Here is a 21,155-nt window from a genome sequence, read left to right as displayed (position 1 = left end):
CAATATGCTCTTTTTTTGTATAGATGTCTTTATTGAGGGCATTAAAAAAAAAGAAATAAGATTTACAATAACAATATAATTATCAATATTGTCCCCCATTTTTTTTACTTTTCATAACATTAATTAAACCAAAATAAATAAATAATAATAATAATAATAATAATAATAATAATAATAATAATAATAATAATAATAATAATAATAATAATAATAATAATAAAAAACAACAGCATACCCTCTCCCCTTCCCTCCCTCATATGGTCAATAGATTACATCATGCTCTTTAAGTTTTGTTATCATTGTACTGTTTGCAAATGTTAAATAAAAAAAAAAAAATGTGGAGGGGGGGAGGGGGTAGGGAGGGAAGAGAGAGGAGGAGGAGGAGGAGGAGGAGGAGGAGGGGGAGAGAGAGAGAGGGAGAGAGGGGGGGAGGAGGAGGGGGAGAGAGAGAGGGGGGAGGAGGAGGAGGAGGGGGAGAGGGGGAGAGAGAGAGAGGGGGGAGGAGGGGACTGCGCAAAAGCAGGGTCCGGATCTGTGTGTGTGTGACGTCACGGGGCCAGACTGACGGAGCAGCAACCACCACAGACCGGGATCCTCGTCCACATCCAGGGCTGCTACGAGATGGCGACGCGCTGTTTATGAGCCTCCAACTCGCTAGTGAAGTGGACGAAAAAACAAAACCAACAACAAAACCAAACGCGGAGATTATTGTGTGGTCGAGTGTGCGGCAGCCGCACAGCAGGAGAGGGTTCCGTGTTTCTGCCCCCAAACCGGCCGCACCGCCGAGCAGAGAGCTGCAGTCAGCCCGGGAACAGACACTAATCCCCGGACGGTCACAGTCTCGGCGGGGCTCGGACAACCGGAATGGACCGGGCAGCACCAGCGGGATTACAGGGGCAGTAGCAAAGGCAGCACAAAGCCGCTCTCCAGTGTTATGCCCGTTCAGCCCTCCGTCTGACTGGAAATGGGAGCTTTAACGAGCAGGCAGAACATAGGCGTGGAAGAAGTGGACATTCCGTCCAACTCCGTGTACCGATACCCGCCGAAATCTGGTAAGGGACCGAACAACAGGTCGGGATGAGGCCGCTCTGCGGAGGGTTATTCTGGGCTTGAGAGGCGTGATGGAGATCCATCACATCAGACCTGCTGACAGGCCTGCAGGGCATCAGCCTGGACCAGACCCAGATACCAGACCCCTGGTTCTGGTTCAGTTACTCTGATTTATCCGCTAAAATACAACCTTTCTCTCTACTTTTTGTTTTGCCATCATGACTTAATCAGGCAGAATGTAGAAATACATAAATCATGATGGATTGCCAGAGGATGACGGTGAAAAGATCAGCATCACGGTCATTTTAGATCAGTTACATTCATACACTGCATCTTGTGTTTTTCACCACAGTTTATACAGGACTGTCTCAGAAAATTAGAATATTGTGATAAAGTTCTTTATTTTATGTAATGCAATTAAAAAAAAAACTAAAATGTTATACATTCTGGATTCATTACAAATCAACTGAAATATTGCAAGCCTTTTATTATTTTAATATTGCTGATTATGGTTTACAGTTTAAGATTAATATTCCCAGAATATTCAAATTCTTTGAGATAGGATATTTGAGTTTTTTCTTAAGCTGTAAACCATGATCACCAATATTAAAATAATAAAAGGCTTGCAATATTTCAGTTGATTTGTAATTAATCCAGAATGTATGACATTTTTGTTTTTGTAATTGCATTACAGAAAATCACAATATTCTAATTTTCTGTGACAGTCCTGTAGGGGAAAAACATATATTTTATCTTAGGATACAGATTATAGAAAATTAGGAACAAACTATACACAAACTATACACTATATATTTTATTTAGAGCCGTCATTTTTCTACCTCATATGCTGCACCTTTCAGTTCTCTAATTGTATATACCGGTATGTTAATAAGTGCCTACATTTGTTTATTTACTACATTTGTTTATTTACTTTACTGTTTGCTATTTTTAAATCTGGGTACTGCGAGCGAAACAACCGGAGTCAAATTCCCTGTTGGACAATGTTCAAACTTGGCCAATAAAAGATGATTCTGATTCTGATTCTGATACTTATGGAATGAAATGAAATATTTCAAATGTCTTATGAAACTTAATAGAGTGAGTTAAAGGGTATTGACTGTTAAAAATGCACTATAATGTTTTTCCAAAGAGTAAAAATCTTTTATTTTGTGAATATGGAAATAATAGTGCCTTTCATTAGTATTTACTCTTCAAAATATTCTAACATTAGCTCTTATGATTAAGATAATTCAAGAAATGAACACTGGAAAATGTATTTATTTTATTATGAGAACAATTCAGTAATCACATTTAGAGCAACTGAAACCTTTAAAGATGTGGTGTTGACAAAAGTCAAAGCCTGATTTCCTACTGATGGACTCCTCATTACATGATTAATTCTCGAGCTGCCCAATGAAACTGGCACAGAATAGATATCGACTGATTAAAGGCTTTAAAATGAAATATAGTCACGGGCCCAAAATTAACTCTTGACAGACAGACAGGACCATTGCCCTACTTGTGGTTGTTGTCAGACTTGATGACATTCTTATACTCATCCACTAGTTCTTCGTGTCCTATAAACACTGTATTATTAGAGCAAAGTTCTCCGTTAACTTCTGACACATGGTAGACGGGGAAAAAAGCATTATGCATCAGGGCTTTTTTTTTTTTACTGTTGACTGGATGCACAGGTTGTCCTTTGGACCTCAGGCTCACCTCTTCATCTGTGATTTCATGTGACATATCCTGATTGCTATGTCGTGTTCAGCTCCCCACCCGGCTTTAGCAGTAATCCTATTATTATGTCAAAAATGACATTTTGTTTGAAGATATTATGCAGTGGCTCTTCAAATCTGGTTCTCCCAAAGACATAAAGCAAAATACAATCTGACAAAATGAGAACCAGAGAAAACAAAAAAGGAATATCAGAGAGTATAAGTACTTTTATTATGCTCATCAGTGTTGCAACTTAGATTGATGGTGACATTATGTACCGAAGAAGGCATGAAAGTGAAGAAAAGTGTTGACGTGTGGGTGTCACTGTGACCGCAGCAGCAGTGTAAATGAGTGATTTAACTGTCCTTGTTGAAGCCTGAAGCAGGAGCGGTGGTGGTGGTTGTCGCCAGTGAAACCGATCTGTCAGCCCCAGTTCCTGTCTGTGGGATCTGGTGACAAAGCCTGCTTCCAGGTTGTCCCTCCACCTGCTGTAAATAATAAGGAGGTGATGAGGAGAAAAAGACAGAAAGCCTCGTCACCGGTGCTTTTGTCCCACTATGGTGGTAAAGCACCAAACTCTTTGTCCTCAATGTTATGTAGAGGAAATAAAAAAACCAAAACAAATCAAATCAAAAGTACACAGCCTGATTCAGACCAGTTATAAAAGACAATTCGTCTTCTTCGAAGAGACGTCACTGGTTGGCTGCCTAGCATGTATTTAAAGACTGCCAGCTACTATTATAGTGATATGATTGTAGCCAACCCTGTCATTAAAAAGCAAACACACCTATTAGGTGTTGTTGTCAACAACACGCTGCAGGCTGGCAAAATCTTAACTTAGCCAGTATTGCAATCTCTTTTTAAATAATATACAAAAAACTTTGCAATTTCCAGTCTGTCCTGTCAGTTTGAGGATAACATTTCAGAATCAGAATCAGAATCAGAATCAGAAAAAGCTTTATTGCCAGGTCAGACATAAATCAGACGAGAGAACTTGACTCCGGTTTACACCGATGGCACCATTAATACGGACGCCATGTTATAATGTTAATCATAAACGCACTGCTTTTGGCGCTTCAAATCAAGCCGCCTGGTTTTGTTTTGTGTTGAGGTACCTGGAGCGGCCGGAGGACGGCAGCCCGCTGGGGTCAGATTTTTGTAAATGGCATAAGAATTCATGTTAGTTGTAAAGATACCTATTTTTGCATTTTTAAATCCAATGCAGTCTATTATATTAAACGCCCATAGAAGGGAATCGGCTTGTAAACACACATGAGCTGATTTAAATATACCAATATATTTACAGCCACTGATATGTTTTTATGGTCTGTTGATATCTGATGTACATTTTCTGTGTTTAAAAGTGTGTTTTTTTTATTTTGTTGTGTGTTTAGGGAGTTACTTTGCCAATCATTTCATCATGGGAGGAGAGAAGTTTGACTCCACTCATCCGGAGGGCTACCTGTTTGGAGAAAACACAGATCTCAACTTTCTAGGGAGCAGACCAGTAGCGGTAGGTTCACTCAAAAATAACTGACTGCGGCTGGTTTCAGAAACAAAGAGAGTGGCTCGGACTTCCATCTGGCGAATGGCCGGACTTCATTTATTTTAAGATGTTGAGGCTATTGTGGCCTCTGTTTGATGGTAGGTAGACAGGAAACGGGGGCAGAGGGAGGCGGGAGACATGCAGCAAAGGGTCACGGGGCAGGAGGCGAACCTGGGCCGGCTGCACAAACACTGTAGCCTTCATATGTGGGAGACTACAGTCAGACTTTAGCAAGGCAGCAAAAGCATGTTGCATACAGTTTTTTTTGGCTCTTCTTGACGGGTTTATCAGATTCATTTGTTGGTCGAAAGAAGTGCAAAAGTCATGCTGGGTTTGCTTCTCAGATACCTGTCCTAAATGTTTTCAAGTCTTTTTTTGTTTTCTCTGGGAACTGTAGTCTTCTCCCACAGTCCAAAAACATGTACGTTAGGCTATTTGGTGATTATAAATTCACCTTTGGGGTGAATGTATGTGGTTGTTGGTCTATTTGAAACCTGCCACCTGTCCAGGTTTACCTGTGTCTATTGCTCTGAGACAGACCCGACGACCCTGACTATGAAGAGCCAGGTATAGATGGATGGATTGTTTATGTAATAATTGCTCGGGGGTTTATGTTCTGGGTCTCTGGAAAGTGCCTAGAGACAACTTTTGTTGTATTAGACGCTATATAAATAAAATTGAATTGAATTGAATTGGATGGACGATACCAGAACTTGTGCTGTAGATTGTTTAGTAACTATTCTTTTCGTTTTTTTAGTATTTTGTTAACCAATGCAATGCTTGTATTTTATTTAATTTTCATCGATGTTTCTATGAAACAGACCCTTTCATTATGTGAAAAATAAAGAGGAATTAAGAAAGGTTGTTCAGACTCAGACTGGCCTCAGACTGGCTGTTGTTGTTTTTATTATGGCATCTCTTTATTTTTGTCTGCGTTAAAGTGTCTTTAACAAATTCCTAGAATTCACCATCATGGCCTAAATCTATTTGGATTGAAAATGCTTTTAGGAAAGGAAAAGAAAAGCTCCTTTTGTTCCTTTTTTTGAGTGATTGGTAGATCAACAAATTGACTGGAGAGTTTTTAGCATCAGATAAAATTACCAGGCCGTAAGACCGTTGCTGATGAGAGTTTATTTAATTCCATTAAACTCATTAAAAGCATCTGACTGGCTCCTTTTACAGCGAGAGTGACAGGCGCCAGGCCCTCCGGAGGGGTTTTCAAACTCAATCACGCACCTGAAGGTCACACTAATGACAGCTGTAAATCACGGAGAGCTCAAGCTTGTGGAGGAAAAAGTGATTTGTTTTTCCAGAGCTAAGGGGGTCAGATGAAGCGATGCTGATACAGAGCCCCTGCTCCTTCTCTCTATGTTCTAATCTCACTTGCGCTGCTGTTTCTGTCTAGACTGGGGCTAAAATTAGGAATGCAGTGTTTTTTGCCTACCTCCCCTGATTATGTTGGTGTTTATAATCCTACTCTGGGCACAGAATTCAGCTGGTTTTCTTTTCCTTTTTTCATGTATGTGTGAGTGATGCTTTACCAGCATTATATAATGTGTGGTGGTTTCCAAGCAGATGGTGCTTTGGAATCATAAACCTCACTGCAGTTGTGTTCGCTGTCTCCTGCATGGCTTGACAAATATGATACCGGACAGGGTTATATTTAGGGATTCCTGAGAAAGTCCTGCCTGAAGCTCACAAATACAAATGTTTTTTTTTAACCACACTATGGGTAGATTTTAGTTGGTTAAACACATTGTTTCAGACTGAAATATCACTACAACAGCTCAGTAAAATCTCTGCAGAAGCATCTATTGTTGTTGGAGGATAAATCCATAATGAGAGTAAAATTTTTTGCTTTTTGTCAAGCTGGAGAGAGCGACTGCATCTCAGAATTGCCCACCAATGTCAGAATTACAGAATGATAGCTTGACTGAATTTAAATATTTGATATTCTATTCTGGTGCAGGATTTTAACATGAGAGACAAAACTGAGCTGGAGCTACTAACTGGTTTTGTACCACTGATGCAATTATAATCCATTTATGAGTTGAACTTGGAATATGTTGTACTTTTTCTCAATAACGTAAGTATCACTTATAGCTACTCATAGTGTGCAGGGTAGCCTGTAAACGGAGGACAGTGAGCAGATCTGGGAGGCTGAACCAGGCTGGTGGAACCTGATAACATTGAGACAAATGCCAAAACTAGCTCAGGTCAGCTAACATCTTAGTGTTAGCATGTTGGCAAGCTGCTGTTGGTGCTTAACTCCATAAAATGTCACTATACAGCGATAAAAATCACTTTGAAACTATATACTGCCTGTCCAAAAACACTAATATTTCACTGGACCTCCTGTTGCTTTGATTAGAGGACATATTTGCTGTGGCATCATTCCGATAAGCTCCTGCAATGCTACAACATTTATTTCTGCCAGAGCTGCACACATTTTTCACCAAGATCTGGTATTGATGATGGGAGAGTCCCAAAGACTCTCAATGGGGTTAAGGTTAAGGTGTTGCATTGCCCATTTATGGTAGAAAGTGGGCGTGTAGAGGGCGGGGTATGAGGCGAATTCAGCTGCGCCACCTTCCAGCTGGACTGTGATTTATAAAGCGAACATTGCGTGCAAGTGTGCGTGCACACGATTTTATAAATCCGGATTTTTTTTTGCGCCCGCCATTTTCGGCTTTTGGGTGTACGTGCACTTTTAGTATGAATCCTATGCACTCTTTTATAAATGAGGCCCCTGGTCATTCAGTATTTTCAGGTAATCACCTGACCTCATTGTTTGGACTCATAACAGAACTTAGGCCAAACACCAGACATCTTACTTCCGGGTTGAGGCTCACCCAGAACTCAGATTTGTTGCAGTTCTTCGACTGACCGCTAGAGGCAGGCTGCAAAGTGAGGCAATCTCCATTGACTCCCATGTTAAAATGTCCAACGTTAGAGCAGAAATAAAGACATTTACAGCCTGGTTCATGAAAAACTGTTTTGGTCTCAATCGTTTGATTTCATATCCTGGACAGCCCTGAGGGGGGTGAATATTTTTGAACCACGCCAGGAAGTTTGAAATACTGCAATACGTTTTATTTTTAATGACTGATTGACAGTCGGCCAGCTGTTATCGCTTCACATCATGCGTGTGGAAATGCTCTTACTTTCACTATTAAACATAGCTGTAAGTTTTAGTGTTTTTTATTTATAATTTGATTTCACCAAACGTTTAAGTTACCGCCAATCACAATCATTCAAGATTTTTAGTTCCCCACTATCCTTCCAGTTTTTAAATATGTGTTGGGCAGTTTTTAACCCAATTTTAGTAGTTTTAACAATCTCCATAAATGTTTTCTTTGCTTAAACCTCTTGGTTTATCTGTTAAGCAACATGCTTGTTTAAGACTGGCTTCAAGCTGAAACATGATCATCCGTGCAGTAATTATCCAACAGGAGGCTCTCACCTATTTGCTTAGTTAAATCCAGGTGGTGACTTTGTTTTTGGACAGGCAGCGTATGTTTTAGAAAACAAAAACTACTTCTGTGAGAGTATTTATGGAGTTTTTCCAGTAACAGAAAGTTTTTTATGCTTTTTTTTTTTTAATCAGTTCATTATTTTTGAAATTTACATTTTGACCAGCCTGTGTGTGAGCCTGTGTGAGCCTCTGATGTTTGGTGACTTTCATTCGGTTATGAGAGCGACAGTGTTGCAGGTGAGGCGTCGGTGAATGGCCCTTTTCAGCATCTGCTGCTCCGTGTGCGTTTGCTTGTGTGGTTTACAGGCCTGACCCCTGCTGAGTCCAGATGTGTAATAGTGCTGAATATGGTGCCATTCACAGCCACACAAGCACAGTTAAACACACGGGTGCACGGATGAAGGGTTGTAGTGTCAGGGATCTGGCCACATCCTGCACGTTTCTTCACCGAGGACCCTGAAATCACCTCAGCTCTCGCCTTTCACCCGTTCAGCAACTCTTGGCTTTAAATCACAGCGAAGGAGTTGAACCACATTGAGTCAAGTTCAAAGGTTATGCTTCAAGTTTAAACCGAGGTTTCTGATTTTTTTTTTTTTTCTTTCCTGCTAAAGGCAAGGCTGTTCACAAGACTGATTGTGGAGGGCAGCTTAAAACAATGACAGTCTGTTTGACCCTGAAATGTCTTGTGCTCCTCTTCTGTGCAAAGAAAAACAGAAACAAACATCGTCTGAAGTGTCAGGCCCAACCCTCGAAAGACACAATGTGAGCAGATTTTTTGCTCGGGCTCAGCGTTTGTCAGCACCAACCAAACCCATGCTGACTACCCAAAGCCCTTTTGTTAAGGTTAAACTCAGAGCAGCCGCAGACATCATACAACCCTCATTTTGCCGTGGTCAAGAGAGGAATGTTGTGTGGTCGGGAGAAAGTAAATAAAAGTACTCCTAAATTCCATAACATGTATTTTACATCTATAATTTTGTTCTTTTCTTCTTGTCTGCAGTTCCCCTATCCAGCGCCTCCACCTCAGGAACCAGTAAAGACGCTACGAAGCCTTATAAACATTCGAAAAGACACCCTGCGGCTCGTAAGGTACACACCTGACAGAATTGGTCATCACCACTTGATGTCCACTGAGTTATTCTTAGCGCACAAACGACAATAGCCAATTAAAATGTTTAAGGCATTGTGCCATTGTGCCTTTCATTGAGGCGCTGCACTATTATGTTATCATCTGATCCATCCATCCATCCATCCATCCATCCATCCATCCATCCATCCATCCATCCATCCATCCATCCATCCATCCATCCATCCATCCATCCATCCATCCATCCATCCATCCATCCATCCATCCATCCATCCATCCATCCATCCATCCTTTTGTCATAAACCCAATTTGTCTTTCTGGACTATGAAATACACAAAAAATAGTTATCCTACACTATACATAAAGAATATAAAAAAGTAATAATTACAAGACCATGAGAATTGTTATTAAAGGGGACCTATTATGAAAAATAGGCGTTTTGAGGGGTGGTCTTGGTCCATCTTTTTCCAAACTTGTCGCATTTAAAATGTCCATATCTTAAAAAAAAAAAATTATGGTTTAAAGGTAGGGCTGGGCGATATGGACCAAAAGTCATATCTCGATATTTTCTAGCTAAATGGCGATACTCGATATATATCTCGATATTTTTTCTGTGCCTTAATTGGGGTTTCCCCCAAAGCATTATAGCATAGCATCTCTGTTAGCTTCATTTTTTTCTGAGGCAAACCCTTAAAAAAACAGTCAGTTTTAATACAAAGCCTCGTGCCAAATGTCACACAGGTACCTTTATTAACAGAGGTCTGCACAATATCAAAATGTATAAAACAAATGAAATAAAAATAAACTGCCTGCATATATAGAATAAAAATGCTTCTTGAATAAAATAAAACAAATATCCCTTTCCTGCATAACAATTAAATTAAAATACCCTGTGCAATTAATACAATGTAGACAGTAACAGGCAGACTTTTCCACTGAGGTTGACAGTTGTGCAAATAACAAAACATTTGTGCAAATCTCAAATAAAACATTCAAGTAAATTTGTCACAAAATAAGTTATATCAAAATCATAAAAAAAAAAAAATGTAAAAAAAAAAAAAATTTTTTTTTTTTTTTTTTTTTTTTTTTAAATCGATATAAACGATATTGTCTCGTACCATATCGTGTTTGAAAATATATCGATATATATTAAAATCTCGATATATCGCCCAGCCCTATTTAAAGGGGACCTATTATGAAAAACACATTTTTTTCTTGCTTTAACATATATAAAGTGGTCTCCCATCAGCCTGCCAACTCAGAGAAGGAGGAAAGCAACCAAATTCTGCAGTGTCTGTACAGCCGCCTGGATGAGCCGTCCAGTGTGATGTGGCTTCTACGAGCCGTTTAGATTCTGCTCCCTTTCGTTATGTAACCAAAATGCGATTTACATAGGTTGGCCTCCGATGCGTGAAACCACACCCACAACTAACTCCGCTGGCCGGAGCTTCCGCCATTTTTTTGTAGCACAGTGCCTCATTATCATAGCCTCCCCGCCCACTCAGAATCCCGCATAGTTAATGAGGTTAGAGAATGGGAAGATAAAGACATGGCTCAGAGGCTGAATTTCTAATTTATTTAGCAAAAACAATCAAAAGCTTGTTTTTAAGACATTCAAGGCCTGTTTAAAATAGGTATTACATGCCATAATAGGTCCCCTTTAAGTAATTTGTAATTTAATAACAGAATTTCGCTCCTTTCACACTAGTAAACGCATACTTGTCTCTTTTTCCAGGTGCAGCGAGGACCTGAAGTTGCCAGGCGACGAGGCGGCGGGGAAAAACAGGGCCTGCTACAATGTAGAGTTCACCTTTGACGCCGACACACAGGTGGCCATCACCATTTACTACCAGGCCATAGAGGAGTTTCACAGTGGAGTGCCAGTGTAAGTGGAAGTGTGTGCTTTCTTTCCATGAGGAAATGGCGCACGTGGCACTAGACGTGCCTGTGAAGAGTCTCTTTCAAGCTGCTTTAATGGGTGCAAACATTGTTTTATGGTGATTCTCATTGAAAGGAAAATCTATTTTGACAACGATAGACTAAAATGCGTGAATTGTCAATTGGATATTGTATTCTGATGCTGTGGTGTCAGGTTTGGACGGAGACCTGTTTACCAAAATGTGTTATCTAATAACAGAAGTGTCACACAATGAAAGAAGATGTATGCTCATAGGGTTTTCCCCTTTCCTTTAGTCTGTTGGATAACCTTTGGTCTGCATGTAAAAAAGTCTGCAAAGTTACACCAAAAACCTTGTTGCCTGAGTTGTGGCTGCTCTTGCCCTCGCACTCACTGGTCATTTTTCACCGTTTTTCTGACCAATTAAGGCAGAGTTAGTTTTTTGGGGCAGCCAAGGAAAACTAAGCTGGAACAGAGGTATTTGGTCGGGGGTCCAGAGGTGCTGCAGCACCATGAAACGTTTTATTTGTTTGCGAAGCCAAGAACAAGCCTGGAGTTTTGTTACTTCACATGAAAAGAATCCCCAGGAGTTCAGCGGTGTTTACAGGTTTAAATTTAGAAAAGGCAGAACATCTTAGGATTTTAAAAGGTAGTGAGCCATCGTAGTTTTTGAAAATGTAATAATTACAGAGCCACAAAATCACATAGATGCCCACAGAGACAGACACAAGAACATCGACTGGCCCTCATTTGGATACTGTCATTGGTTCTGCTTCTGTCCAGAAGGAAACAGATGCTTGTTCTCGTGAATGCAAAAGGTTTATTTCAATACAACTTCCGTTTCTGTTACGGCTCTCGCCATGACACTGAGTCCACTTCCTGCTTTGGGTCATTTTGTTTGTGAGATAAAATGTCTTTTTGTCTCTTTTTGACTCTTTTCCACACAAAAAATGTGTGGAGAAATGGAAGGATGTCATCTAGCTCTCAACCTTACCTCACCGTGAAGACTCGACAAGAAGAATACAACTTCACTCTCTGGAAATGCTCGCAATCCCGTTGACTCTGTGCTTAAAAGTTGGTCGTTGATGCCAGTGAGATCTCCAACCTCTTGCGTCTGTGTCGTCCCTGCAGCTATCTGCCACAGGACAGCTCTCTGCAGTCTGAGACGGTGCACTTCAAGAGGGGAGTCAGCCAGCAGTTCTGTCTGCCCTCACACACCGTCAACCTCAGCGAATGGGCCGATGAAGAGGTAGGCCCGGGGCTTCGTCCCACCGTTCACTGAAGCAAGCGCACGGTTTAGGTCCACTTCACACATGCATGTCTCCCTCCTCAGCTGCTGTTTGACATGGACAAGGAGGTCTTCCCCATGGTTGTTCAGGCTGTCGTAGATGAGGGAGAAGGTGACGTGTTGCCTTTAATCACACCATTTATTTGATGTGGATATACAGTAATAGAACTGGAAGTAAACATGTGGCCCCCTTCTTTCATCTTTGCAGATCATTTGGGCCACTCTCACATTCTGCTGGCAACGTTTGAAAAGGTAACAATCAGGTTCTTTTTCCATCTTTTGGTTATGTAGCACAAAGACACTGCTCTCGGTTAAACCATAGATTTTATTTGTTTTGACAGTTTTAATAATTGTGTGGGTGTCTTTTTATATCCTCAGGTGTTTGAATTCTTAAATTTGTTTGCATTTATTGTCTTTTGAAAAATGCTGTACCGATTGAAACACCATATTTCTTTCTTTCTTTCTTTCTTTCTTTCTTTCTTTCTTTCTTTCTTTCTTTCTTTCTTTCTTTCTTTCTTTCTTTCTTTCTTTCTTTCTTTCTTTCTTTCTTTCTTTCTTTCTTTTCTTTCCTCCAGTTAATAGTCAATGTTATAACATAATCCAGCAAACAGAATTACCAGTGATTTAACCTACTCTCCATTTCAATAATAATAATTAAAGCTGCAAGCAGCAATGAACGGGCCCTCGCGCGTGCAATTTTCACCAATAAAGGTCAAGGACTCAAAACTAAGTCCGATGACACCCCCCATGACTCTTTATGTCAAACCATTCAAAAGTTATTGCAGAAAATAGGAACTATCACATATCGACCAATCAGAAGAAGGAGCGGGGATAATTTGCACCAATTAAGGTGAAGGAGTCAAAACCGAGTCCGATGACCTTCATTCATTAAAAGAAATCTAAAAGTACCTCAGACATGTCCAAATGTGCATTTAAACAGATTTTTTTCATGTTTTAAACATTTCATACTGGATAATATTCCCTCCAGGAATCTCCTAAAGTTAAACTTAAGAGTTAGAGTTGGCCATTTTCAGTCCAGAGTAAGTACAGAGCAACATGCCGGGACCCGAACCTGCACCGCCCGCACGAGGACCACCGCCTCTACAGACGGCGTCTGCTCAACCCACCGAGCAGTCCACGGCCCCTGGCCATTTTAAGTCTTAAATGTTTTAAATGTTACATTAAGAATTCAGTTAAAGCGTGTTTTAAATGTTTATGAATTCAGGCAGGACTTTCTAATTTTAGAAACTGAGTTGCCATTTTTGGATTTTCTTTTTTTTTTTTTTTTAATTATTTGTGCTTTTATGCACAGCAGAGTTTTAAACTTGTATTTGTGATAAAGTGTGTTGATGGAGAATAGTTTCCGGGGCTGCAGCACTGATTTCCACAACAGAATAGTGTCTGTTTTTAATGCAGTGCAGTCTGCTATCCCAGCCGTGCAGTATTGGTTTTCAGTCGCGTCTCATGCCCGAGATCGAAGACATTGCATTGTGCAGTCGTTCAGAGTGCTCTGCTGCTCTACATGGGCCTCTAAAAGGCTGTCTTGGGGGCTCTTTTCTTTTTTCTTTTTTTGCTCAATCCATTTTCTGAGAACGTAGCCTCAGACTAATTGTTATAAGCAATTATAGACTCAGAAGAAACTGCCTCTGGACACCACGGGAGAGGCACACGACCCATCAGGGAGAGAGCCACAAGCAGACTAGGACCAACCAGACGCAGTCAGAACAGAGTAGTAGCAGGAAGGTCCGCCAGTGTTGCAGCAAAAACCCGTCCAGGGGCTTTTTAACACTTTTGCATCTACCTTGGTGGTTTTGAGTCATGGTCTTGGTCCATCTTTTTCCAAACTTGTTGCTGGTGTCGCATTTAAAATGTCCATATCTTAAAAAAAAATAAAATTATGGTTTAAAGGGGACCTATTATGAAAAACACATTTTTTTCTTGCTTTAACATATATAAAGTGGTCTCCCCTCAGCCTGCCAACTCAGAGAAAGAGGAAAGCAACCAAATACTGCAGTGTCTGTACAGCCGCCCGGATGAGCCATCCAGTGTGATGTGGATCTACGAGCCGTTCAGATTCTGCTCCCTACGTTACGTAACCAAAATGCAATTTACATCGGTTGGCCTCCGATGCGTGAAACCACGCCCACAACTAACTCCGCCGGCCGGAGCTTCCGCCATTTTTCCGTAGCGGTGTATCGCGTCATTCAGGCAGCCAATCAGCACAGAGCCTCATTATCATAGCCCCGCCCACTCAGAATCCCGCATAGATAATGAGGTTAGAGAATGGGAAGATAAAGACATGGCTCAGAGGCTGAATTTCTAATTTATTTAGCAAAAACAATCAAAAGCTTGTTTTTAAGACATTCAAGGCCTGTTTAAAATAGGTATTAGATGCCATAATAGGTCCCCTTTAAATATGAAAAAGAGCATTGACTACACCATTTAAAAAATCTGCTTCATTGTTAAGAGATGCCTTTACTATCATTTATTACAGTTACTAATATCCTGATAATCCTCAAGTCGGTGTCATATCGTAGTAAAACAGCAGTGCCAAACATGCCAGTTGCAGATTATTTATGATGATACAGAGGTGGAGTAATAATAATATCTGTATACAACTGTTGCTCTCTTTTGCAGCACATGGACGGGAGTTACTGCGTGAAACCTTTGAAGCAGAAACAAGTGGTAAATATACCTGTTTTTCTTCCCTCCTCCTCCCTCCCTTCCTTCCTCCTTTTGTGTTCCACTTTCATACTTTTGAAAAACAGTAAATTCATTTTCCTGTTGAACATTACACCTTCCCCCGTGACAGTGAGTGTCTTTGTTCTTGCCTGCGTTGCTTGTCCCAGGTGGATGGGGTGAGTTACCTGCTGCAGGAGATCTACGGGATAGAGAACAAATACAACAGCCAGGAATCAAAGGTAGAGAGCAAAGAAGAGCGACTCAACGTTCTTTCATCAGTGCCCGTGTAGTAAAACAAATCAGTTCAGCTGTCTGCCTTTGTGTCCCTATTCTATTTAATCTTCTATTTCTTATTCTTGTATTGGTTTTTATGCTCAGGTGGCTGACGATGAGATCAGTGACAACAGTGCAGAGTGTGTTGTGTGTTTATCTGACGTGCGAGACACACTTATCTTGCCGTGCAGACACCTGTGTCTCTGCAACGCCTGTGCAGACACGCTACGCTACCAGGCCAACTGCTGCCCCATCTGCAGACTGCGTGAGTTTTTATATATTAATGATATATAGTTACCATTAATATACTGTACATGCAGACAAAGGGAAAAACTGAGAACACTAACTATTTGAAGGGTTTTCTAAACTTAGAAGTAATTCTGAGGACCTTTCCAAGGAACACCTTCTATGAAAGTCATTCGTACCCTCCAGGATGTCTCAGGCGGCTGTTTGGTTGAAGTGTTCATGTTTGATTAGCCCCTCAGTGCTTATTGCAGCAAGAGATCCCTCAGTATGATGCTGCCATCACCATGGTACCTGGTTCCCTACTCTGTTGGTTATTGATTTCAAGTAGTTTAATCTGTGTTACATCAAATCAGACGTTTCTCATGGTCTCACAGTCATTCGGGTGACTTGTGAGAAAGTCCCACCATTCTTTCATTTCATCCTGGTCAAGAACAGTTTTCATCTGTTGTAAAATAAAGTCCTGCTGCCGATAGTTTTCCTTTTGTAAAGTTCTCTCATATTCACAAATGAACTCTTTATAACCTCTGAACAAGACTGTCTCACAATAGTAAAGCCAAATGTCATTTAGATAAGCGTGTACCTTCTACATTATGTCAAGTTCACTTCAATTCAGTTTTATTTATATAGGGTCTACTACAATACAAGTTGTGTCTAGGCGGTTCGCTGAGACCCAGAACATGACCCCCGAGCAGTTCTACTGTTTTTTAGCAAATTAACTCAGAGGTAGACTCCACTTGCGTTAGAAGCATCTAAAAGACGACTGGGGCGAGATGGATGGACCAGAGCTCAGGTGCTCAGTTTCAGTGGTGTAAAAGTGTAAAAGAAATATTTCATCGTTTTATAATTCAAGCAATCAACAAAACTCCATCTTAACCCAGTTTAACCTGTTGTTGCTTTGTCTATCTAGTGAACTCAGATACTAATCAGAAAACACATTATTTTGTTTATGTTAAGATGTTAAAATGTGGAAAATTCCAAAGTAATAAGGTTTGAAAAAGATAAGTGGTGGGAATGACTGTGTTGTAGATTAGCTTTGCAGCGCCTTTTATCTCCAGGCCAAAGTATCAACAGCACGTTATCTGTTTCCATCTAAGATGGACAGAACGCTGCTGTAATGTGTCATATGTTCCACAAATTAAAGAACCAATGCAGAAACAAATATAATAGGAAATATAATAGATTACAATTGTATCTACCAATACCGAAGTATAAAGATATTCAGTTATAAATGTTTCAAGAGTTGTCTGAGTAAATAATAATATAATATATTGATGTGTTTAATCCTTTATGGATGTCATTTTAAACTTTTAGCTTGATATTTTTTTAAATCTTAAACTGTGAACTGGTATCTTCCACAGATTTGTGGTCTAAAACCATTCCACTGAGGTCGGTTTTTATTTTAAAAAAAAGTGACATTGCAAGATTACTATTTCAAGAAAAGCAGCACAGATGAAAATGTTTCAGCTGCAATATGCTGCAAATGTGGACATTTCCTGTAAATTAGAATAAACTGCTGCTGCATCACCACCACAGAGAAGGAACTACATCTGAAATTTGACAGCAGGTTTACAATTGACCTTAAAAGCTGGCCCGAGAGAGGAACCATTCTCAAGATATTATATATAAAACTATTTTGGCCCTTTTTTGTTGTATTAAACTACACAATATGCATTTATCAGAAACACAAACTTTGGTTACATTTCTTTAAAATGAGTGTAGCGGTATTCTTCCGAGTATTTGAGACTTTTAAAGCCGCTTTACACAGCAATACCACGTCTGACCACATGGGGGCAAGATATTACAGGAAAGTTAATGTGTGATCGATTAAATATTAAAATCAAACTGGGTCCTGTGGCCCGTTTCTCTATTTTGCATTTTTGATCTGAGCCTAAAAATGAAAGGATGAAAAACAAGTCCCTTTTCATTTTTCCACTCGTTAGCACAGTATAATCAATGCCTAAGTATAATCAATCTTTTATCAACACAGCTGATCTATACGCCCCCATGTGGGCAGAACTGGTATTGATGTATAATGTGGCTTATAAAGATTGAAATAAATCACAAATGTGATGCAATTGATGCATGATACAATTGCCTTAAAAATGTATGTTTTGTTCGATAGGAAGGCAGTTGTAAACATTATTGGACATTTGCATTATTAAAATAACTGTTTACCTTGTTTTACTTTCAGCATTCAGAGCTTTGTTGCAGATCCGAGCAATGAGGAAGAAACTCAGTCCTCTGTCGCCTAGCAGCTTTAACCCCGTCATCACCTCCCAGACCTCTGACTCAGAGGAGCACTCGGTGAGGCACAGCTTATGAGATAAATAAATAAAGATAATAATAATGTACCAGTGTTTTCCCCCAGTTGCAGCAGTCTAACAGTCCCTGTGCTCCTGCTGCAGGCGTCGGAGCACATCCCTCCAGGTTATGAGGTGGTGTCTTTGCTGGAGGCCCTGAACGGACCCCTAAACACCTCGGTGGCCCCCGCTCCCCTCCCCTCCGGGCCCAGTCAGGTGTCTGGAGCGCTGCCCCCGTACAATAGTGAACCTCATCCGGTGCCGGCCCGCTCCATGTCCCCTCTCGACCACTCCAACTCCAGTCAGGGACTGAAACTGAAGAAGAGCGGTTCAAAGTGAGTCGGCCTGCCAGGCTTCTGCTTCTCTGCTCCTCTGCTTGTCTGCTTGATTCAGGTCGACAACATTCAGAGTTAAAGACATCAGGGAAAATGCAGTCGGACCACTTTTTATTCTGTTTTTCTTTCATTCTTTACAGCAAACAGAGGCCCCAAACCTTTGTGTGTTGTTTTTGTCTGAAGCCAAATCCACTTTATTTGTTTTAGGTCACTTTCCCAGAATTCCTCTGTGCTTCCTGAGGAGGAGGATGAGAAGTCCTGCAGTGAGTCGGATGCCTGTCGCCACAAACTGGTAGTGGACCAGCAGGAGGTATGTGTGTGTGTACGTGTGAGTGTGTTATATATAGACAAATAGAACGGGCATTATGTGAGAGTCAGATGCAGTATCTCCTGCTGCTTTGGGAGCGTGCACATTTGTTTGTGTGTGTAAGATTGTGTAATGATGAGCGCTTACTTCAGCTTTATTTTTCTTACAGTGTGGTGTGACCCCAGACAGTGAAAACCTGACTCTCTCCTCGTCTGGAGCCATCGACCAGTCGTCCTGCAACGGCACCCCCCTCTCCTCCACCATCACTTCCCCTGAAGGTACACACACACTCAAAATAGTTTGGTAAGAAATTGGTAAGCAACAAAGCAGCTCCGCTTTAATGATTGTCAAAACATTCCCAGCTGATACAGAGACATTGTATTAAAGTCACTCCTCAATTGGATACAAATGATGTGAACAGGTTACATTACTCTAATTACACATCAAACCAACTTCACATTTTTACCTACACCCACTTTCCAATCTATATCATAATCCAATACTAATAAATATTGGAAAAACATTGTTCCAACCTCACACTAACTTCAAGTGTCCGCTGATTAATTGGGACTTTGTTGAACAAGTTCACCTTACCAGCCTGATTTCTTTCACTGTATATATATTTTATCACAACATTAATATTACCCAGTGCACAAGTGCAACTTGTGTATGAAAACAGACCCTTTCCTTAATATTGCGCCTCATAAACAATTTACTTAAGGGTCTGCAAAGTAGGTACACACACACACACACACACACACACACACACACACACACACACACACACACACACACACACACACACACACACACACACACACACACACACACACACACTCTAAACACAACCCCAGCTGAACCTTAAACCCAGTTTCCACCCTTAGATTTTATGATTAACGTGAACTTTGCCTGCACCGGCGGCGAGAACAGACAGATATTGTGAACATAACTCACATTTGATCGAATGCTGAATCGGCAACACTTATCTTTTGGTGCTCACCTTGAAGCTGCGATGGCTTTGTAAACCTTCTCCGCATGTTTGTGTGTACATGTGAGAATATTCAGCTTTGTTTCAGTCTCTATTTTCATACTTGAAGAATTGCTATCTCCCAGGATGTTGCCTATTTATTTACTTTCATACATGCAGTCTTCAAATTGCAGCGACGGTAAATGTTGATAAATACTTCTGTAAATGTGTCACATACAAATTTCCACTGCAGTCCGTCAGGGGCTGTGATGACGGCCATAAAAAGTCATAAAATACGTCAAAACAGGAACTGCAGGACTTAAATGACCAGAGAGCAGAGTTCAGATGGGAACAGAGGCAACTTCCAAACACGATAAATAACACAAAACCAATTTAAATCCATCCATCCATCCATTATCTATACCCACTTTATCCTTTGTAGGGTCACGGGGGTCTGCTGGAGCCTATCCCAGCTCATCACAGGCGAGAGGCAGGGGTTACACCCTGGACAGGTCACCAGTCCATCACAGGGCCAGATATACAGACAAACAACCAGACACACTCACACTCACTCCTACGGGCAATTTAGAATCACCAATTAACCTACTACGCATGTTTTTGGACTGTGGGAGGAAGCCATAGTAACCGGAGGGAACCCACGCAAGCACGGGGAGAACATGCAAACTCCACACAGAAAGACCCTGCTGGGCCAGGGAGTTGAACCAGAAACCTTATTGCTGTGAGGCAACAGTGCTAACCACCAAGCCACCGTGCTGCCCCCAATAAAATACAGATTTTCATAATTAAATAAAGATATACAGTACGGACCAAAAGTTTGGACACACTTCCCTACTTGTTTGAATGGGAAGGTGTGTCCATATATTACTTTAACACATAAATTCTGTTCAGTAAACCTCCTCCACTCAGATGAGGAACAGCTCGTAAATGCACAACCTTCATTTAAAGGAGGCTTCTGCAGAAGTGACCTGCGATGACTTGCGATTGAACCAGTAACATTTCTGACCGAAGGGCAAGGATGCCTCCTTCTGATCTGTGGCTGCAACTTTATTTGTTGTAGGAAAAGTAAAACTGCAGTGCTTTGAGTCTACTTTTGTTACCAAAAGGATTCATAGCTTCAGTAGGTAGTAGGTAAACAGCGCAAGTAATATGAGTGAAAAGATGTAAAAAATAAATAAATCACAGATTCAAAATCTATATTTGCCTTTTCATTTTTGCATTTTGCACTTAAAATGTTGCTGAATATTATTTCCACCTTCCACATCTTATGAGGAAAAATGATTTACTAATATTTTGACTCAACTGAGTCCTGACGGTAATGTTGTCAGATTAAAATAAAACACGCACAATGTTTGATGAGATTTAGTTTATAAAAACAGGCTGTCCCCTTACGAAGCGGCTGGGATTAATCCGGCCGTGTGACGCATCTCATTCGTTGAAAGGACTTCTGATTCACGGGAGTGACCTATCTGCAATGTGCAGCTGCTCTTCTCTCTTTTTCCATGACACACGGTTTTTCTGCGTGGGGCTCGTACTGCTCATCTTACTTTAAAATGAGTCTGCAGAGGTTTGTTTCCCCTCGTTACAGCTCTTCCTTTAAGATTAGGCTGCAGAGTCCAGTCAGGAAAGGTGTCTGGTATCTATCTGAAATTTGTCATGAAAGCTATTTAATTCAACTGTGCTTTATAAAGCATTTTAACATAAATAAATGATTAGATCCAAGTACGTCAGCGGTTTATGTTGGTGCCACTGGATCGGATTTGAATGGAAATCTGCTGGAGGGATTTTCAGCTCAGGAAGAGGGAACAAAAGCTGTTATTGCAGCTGGAACTAATGGCTCCACGATGGTTACTTGTCTCTACAAATTAGTTTTGGGGCTTTCTGCTGTTGATTAGAACAAGCGTTCTTGGCCAACAAAGAAAGATAAAACCAGCGACCAGTGCGCTGGAAGGCCGAGCCGGACAG

At 40.8% G+C, this 21,155-nt stretch overlaps 1 protein-coding gene across 5 annotated transcripts in view; it reads left to right on the top strand.

Moving 5' to 3' along the window:
- Positions 1 to 537: 537 nt before the first annotated feature.
- rnf157 (ring finger protein 157) overlaps positions 538 to 21,155 on the top strand; it is a 28,993-nt gene continuing 8,375 nt past the window's right edge. For 4 of the 5 annotated variants that reach the window (XM_061708808.1, XM_061708809.1, XM_061708812.1 and 1 more), the window contains exons 1-14: positions 538 to 1,052; positions 4,164 to 4,282; positions 8,791 to 8,879; positions 10,613 to 10,762; positions 11,906 to 12,023; positions 12,108 to 12,174; positions 12,271 to 12,314; positions 14,700 to 14,747; positions 14,912 to 14,983; positions 15,123 to 15,282; positions 17,455 to 17,567; positions 17,669 to 17,898; positions 18,106 to 18,208; positions 18,375 to 18,483. In XM_061708808.1, the coding sequence (XP_061564792.1) occupies positions 965 to 1,052; positions 4,164 to 4,282; positions 8,791 to 8,879; positions 10,613 to 10,762; positions 11,906 to 12,023; positions 12,108 to 12,174; positions 12,271 to 12,314; positions 14,700 to 14,747; positions 14,912 to 14,983; positions 15,123 to 15,282; positions 17,455 to 17,567; positions 17,669 to 17,898; positions 18,106 to 18,208; positions 18,375 to 18,483 (1,510 nt within the window). In that variant the 5' untranslated portion in view covers positions 538 to 964. The remainder of the gene's footprint in view (positions 1,053 to 4,163; positions 4,283 to 8,790; positions 8,880 to 10,612; positions 10,763 to 11,905; positions 12,024 to 12,107; positions 12,175 to 12,270; positions 12,315 to 14,699; positions 14,748 to 14,911; positions 14,984 to 15,122; positions 15,283 to 17,454; positions 17,568 to 17,668; positions 17,899 to 18,105; positions 18,209 to 18,374; positions 18,484 to 21,155) is intronic. The other variant, XM_061708807.1, reaches the window with a different exon arrangement.

This window comes from Cololabis saira, chromosome 19 (assembly GCF_033807715.1).
Source record: "Cololabis saira isolate AMF1-May2022 chromosome 19, fColSai1.1, whole genome shotgun sequence".
NCBI classification, from domain to species: domain Eukaryota; kingdom Metazoa; phylum Chordata; class Actinopteri; order Beloniformes; family Belonidae; genus Cololabis; species Cololabis saira.
The sequence above is the reverse complement of the archived record's forward strand: the minus strand, read 5'-3'. Positions and strand labels throughout refer to the sequence as shown.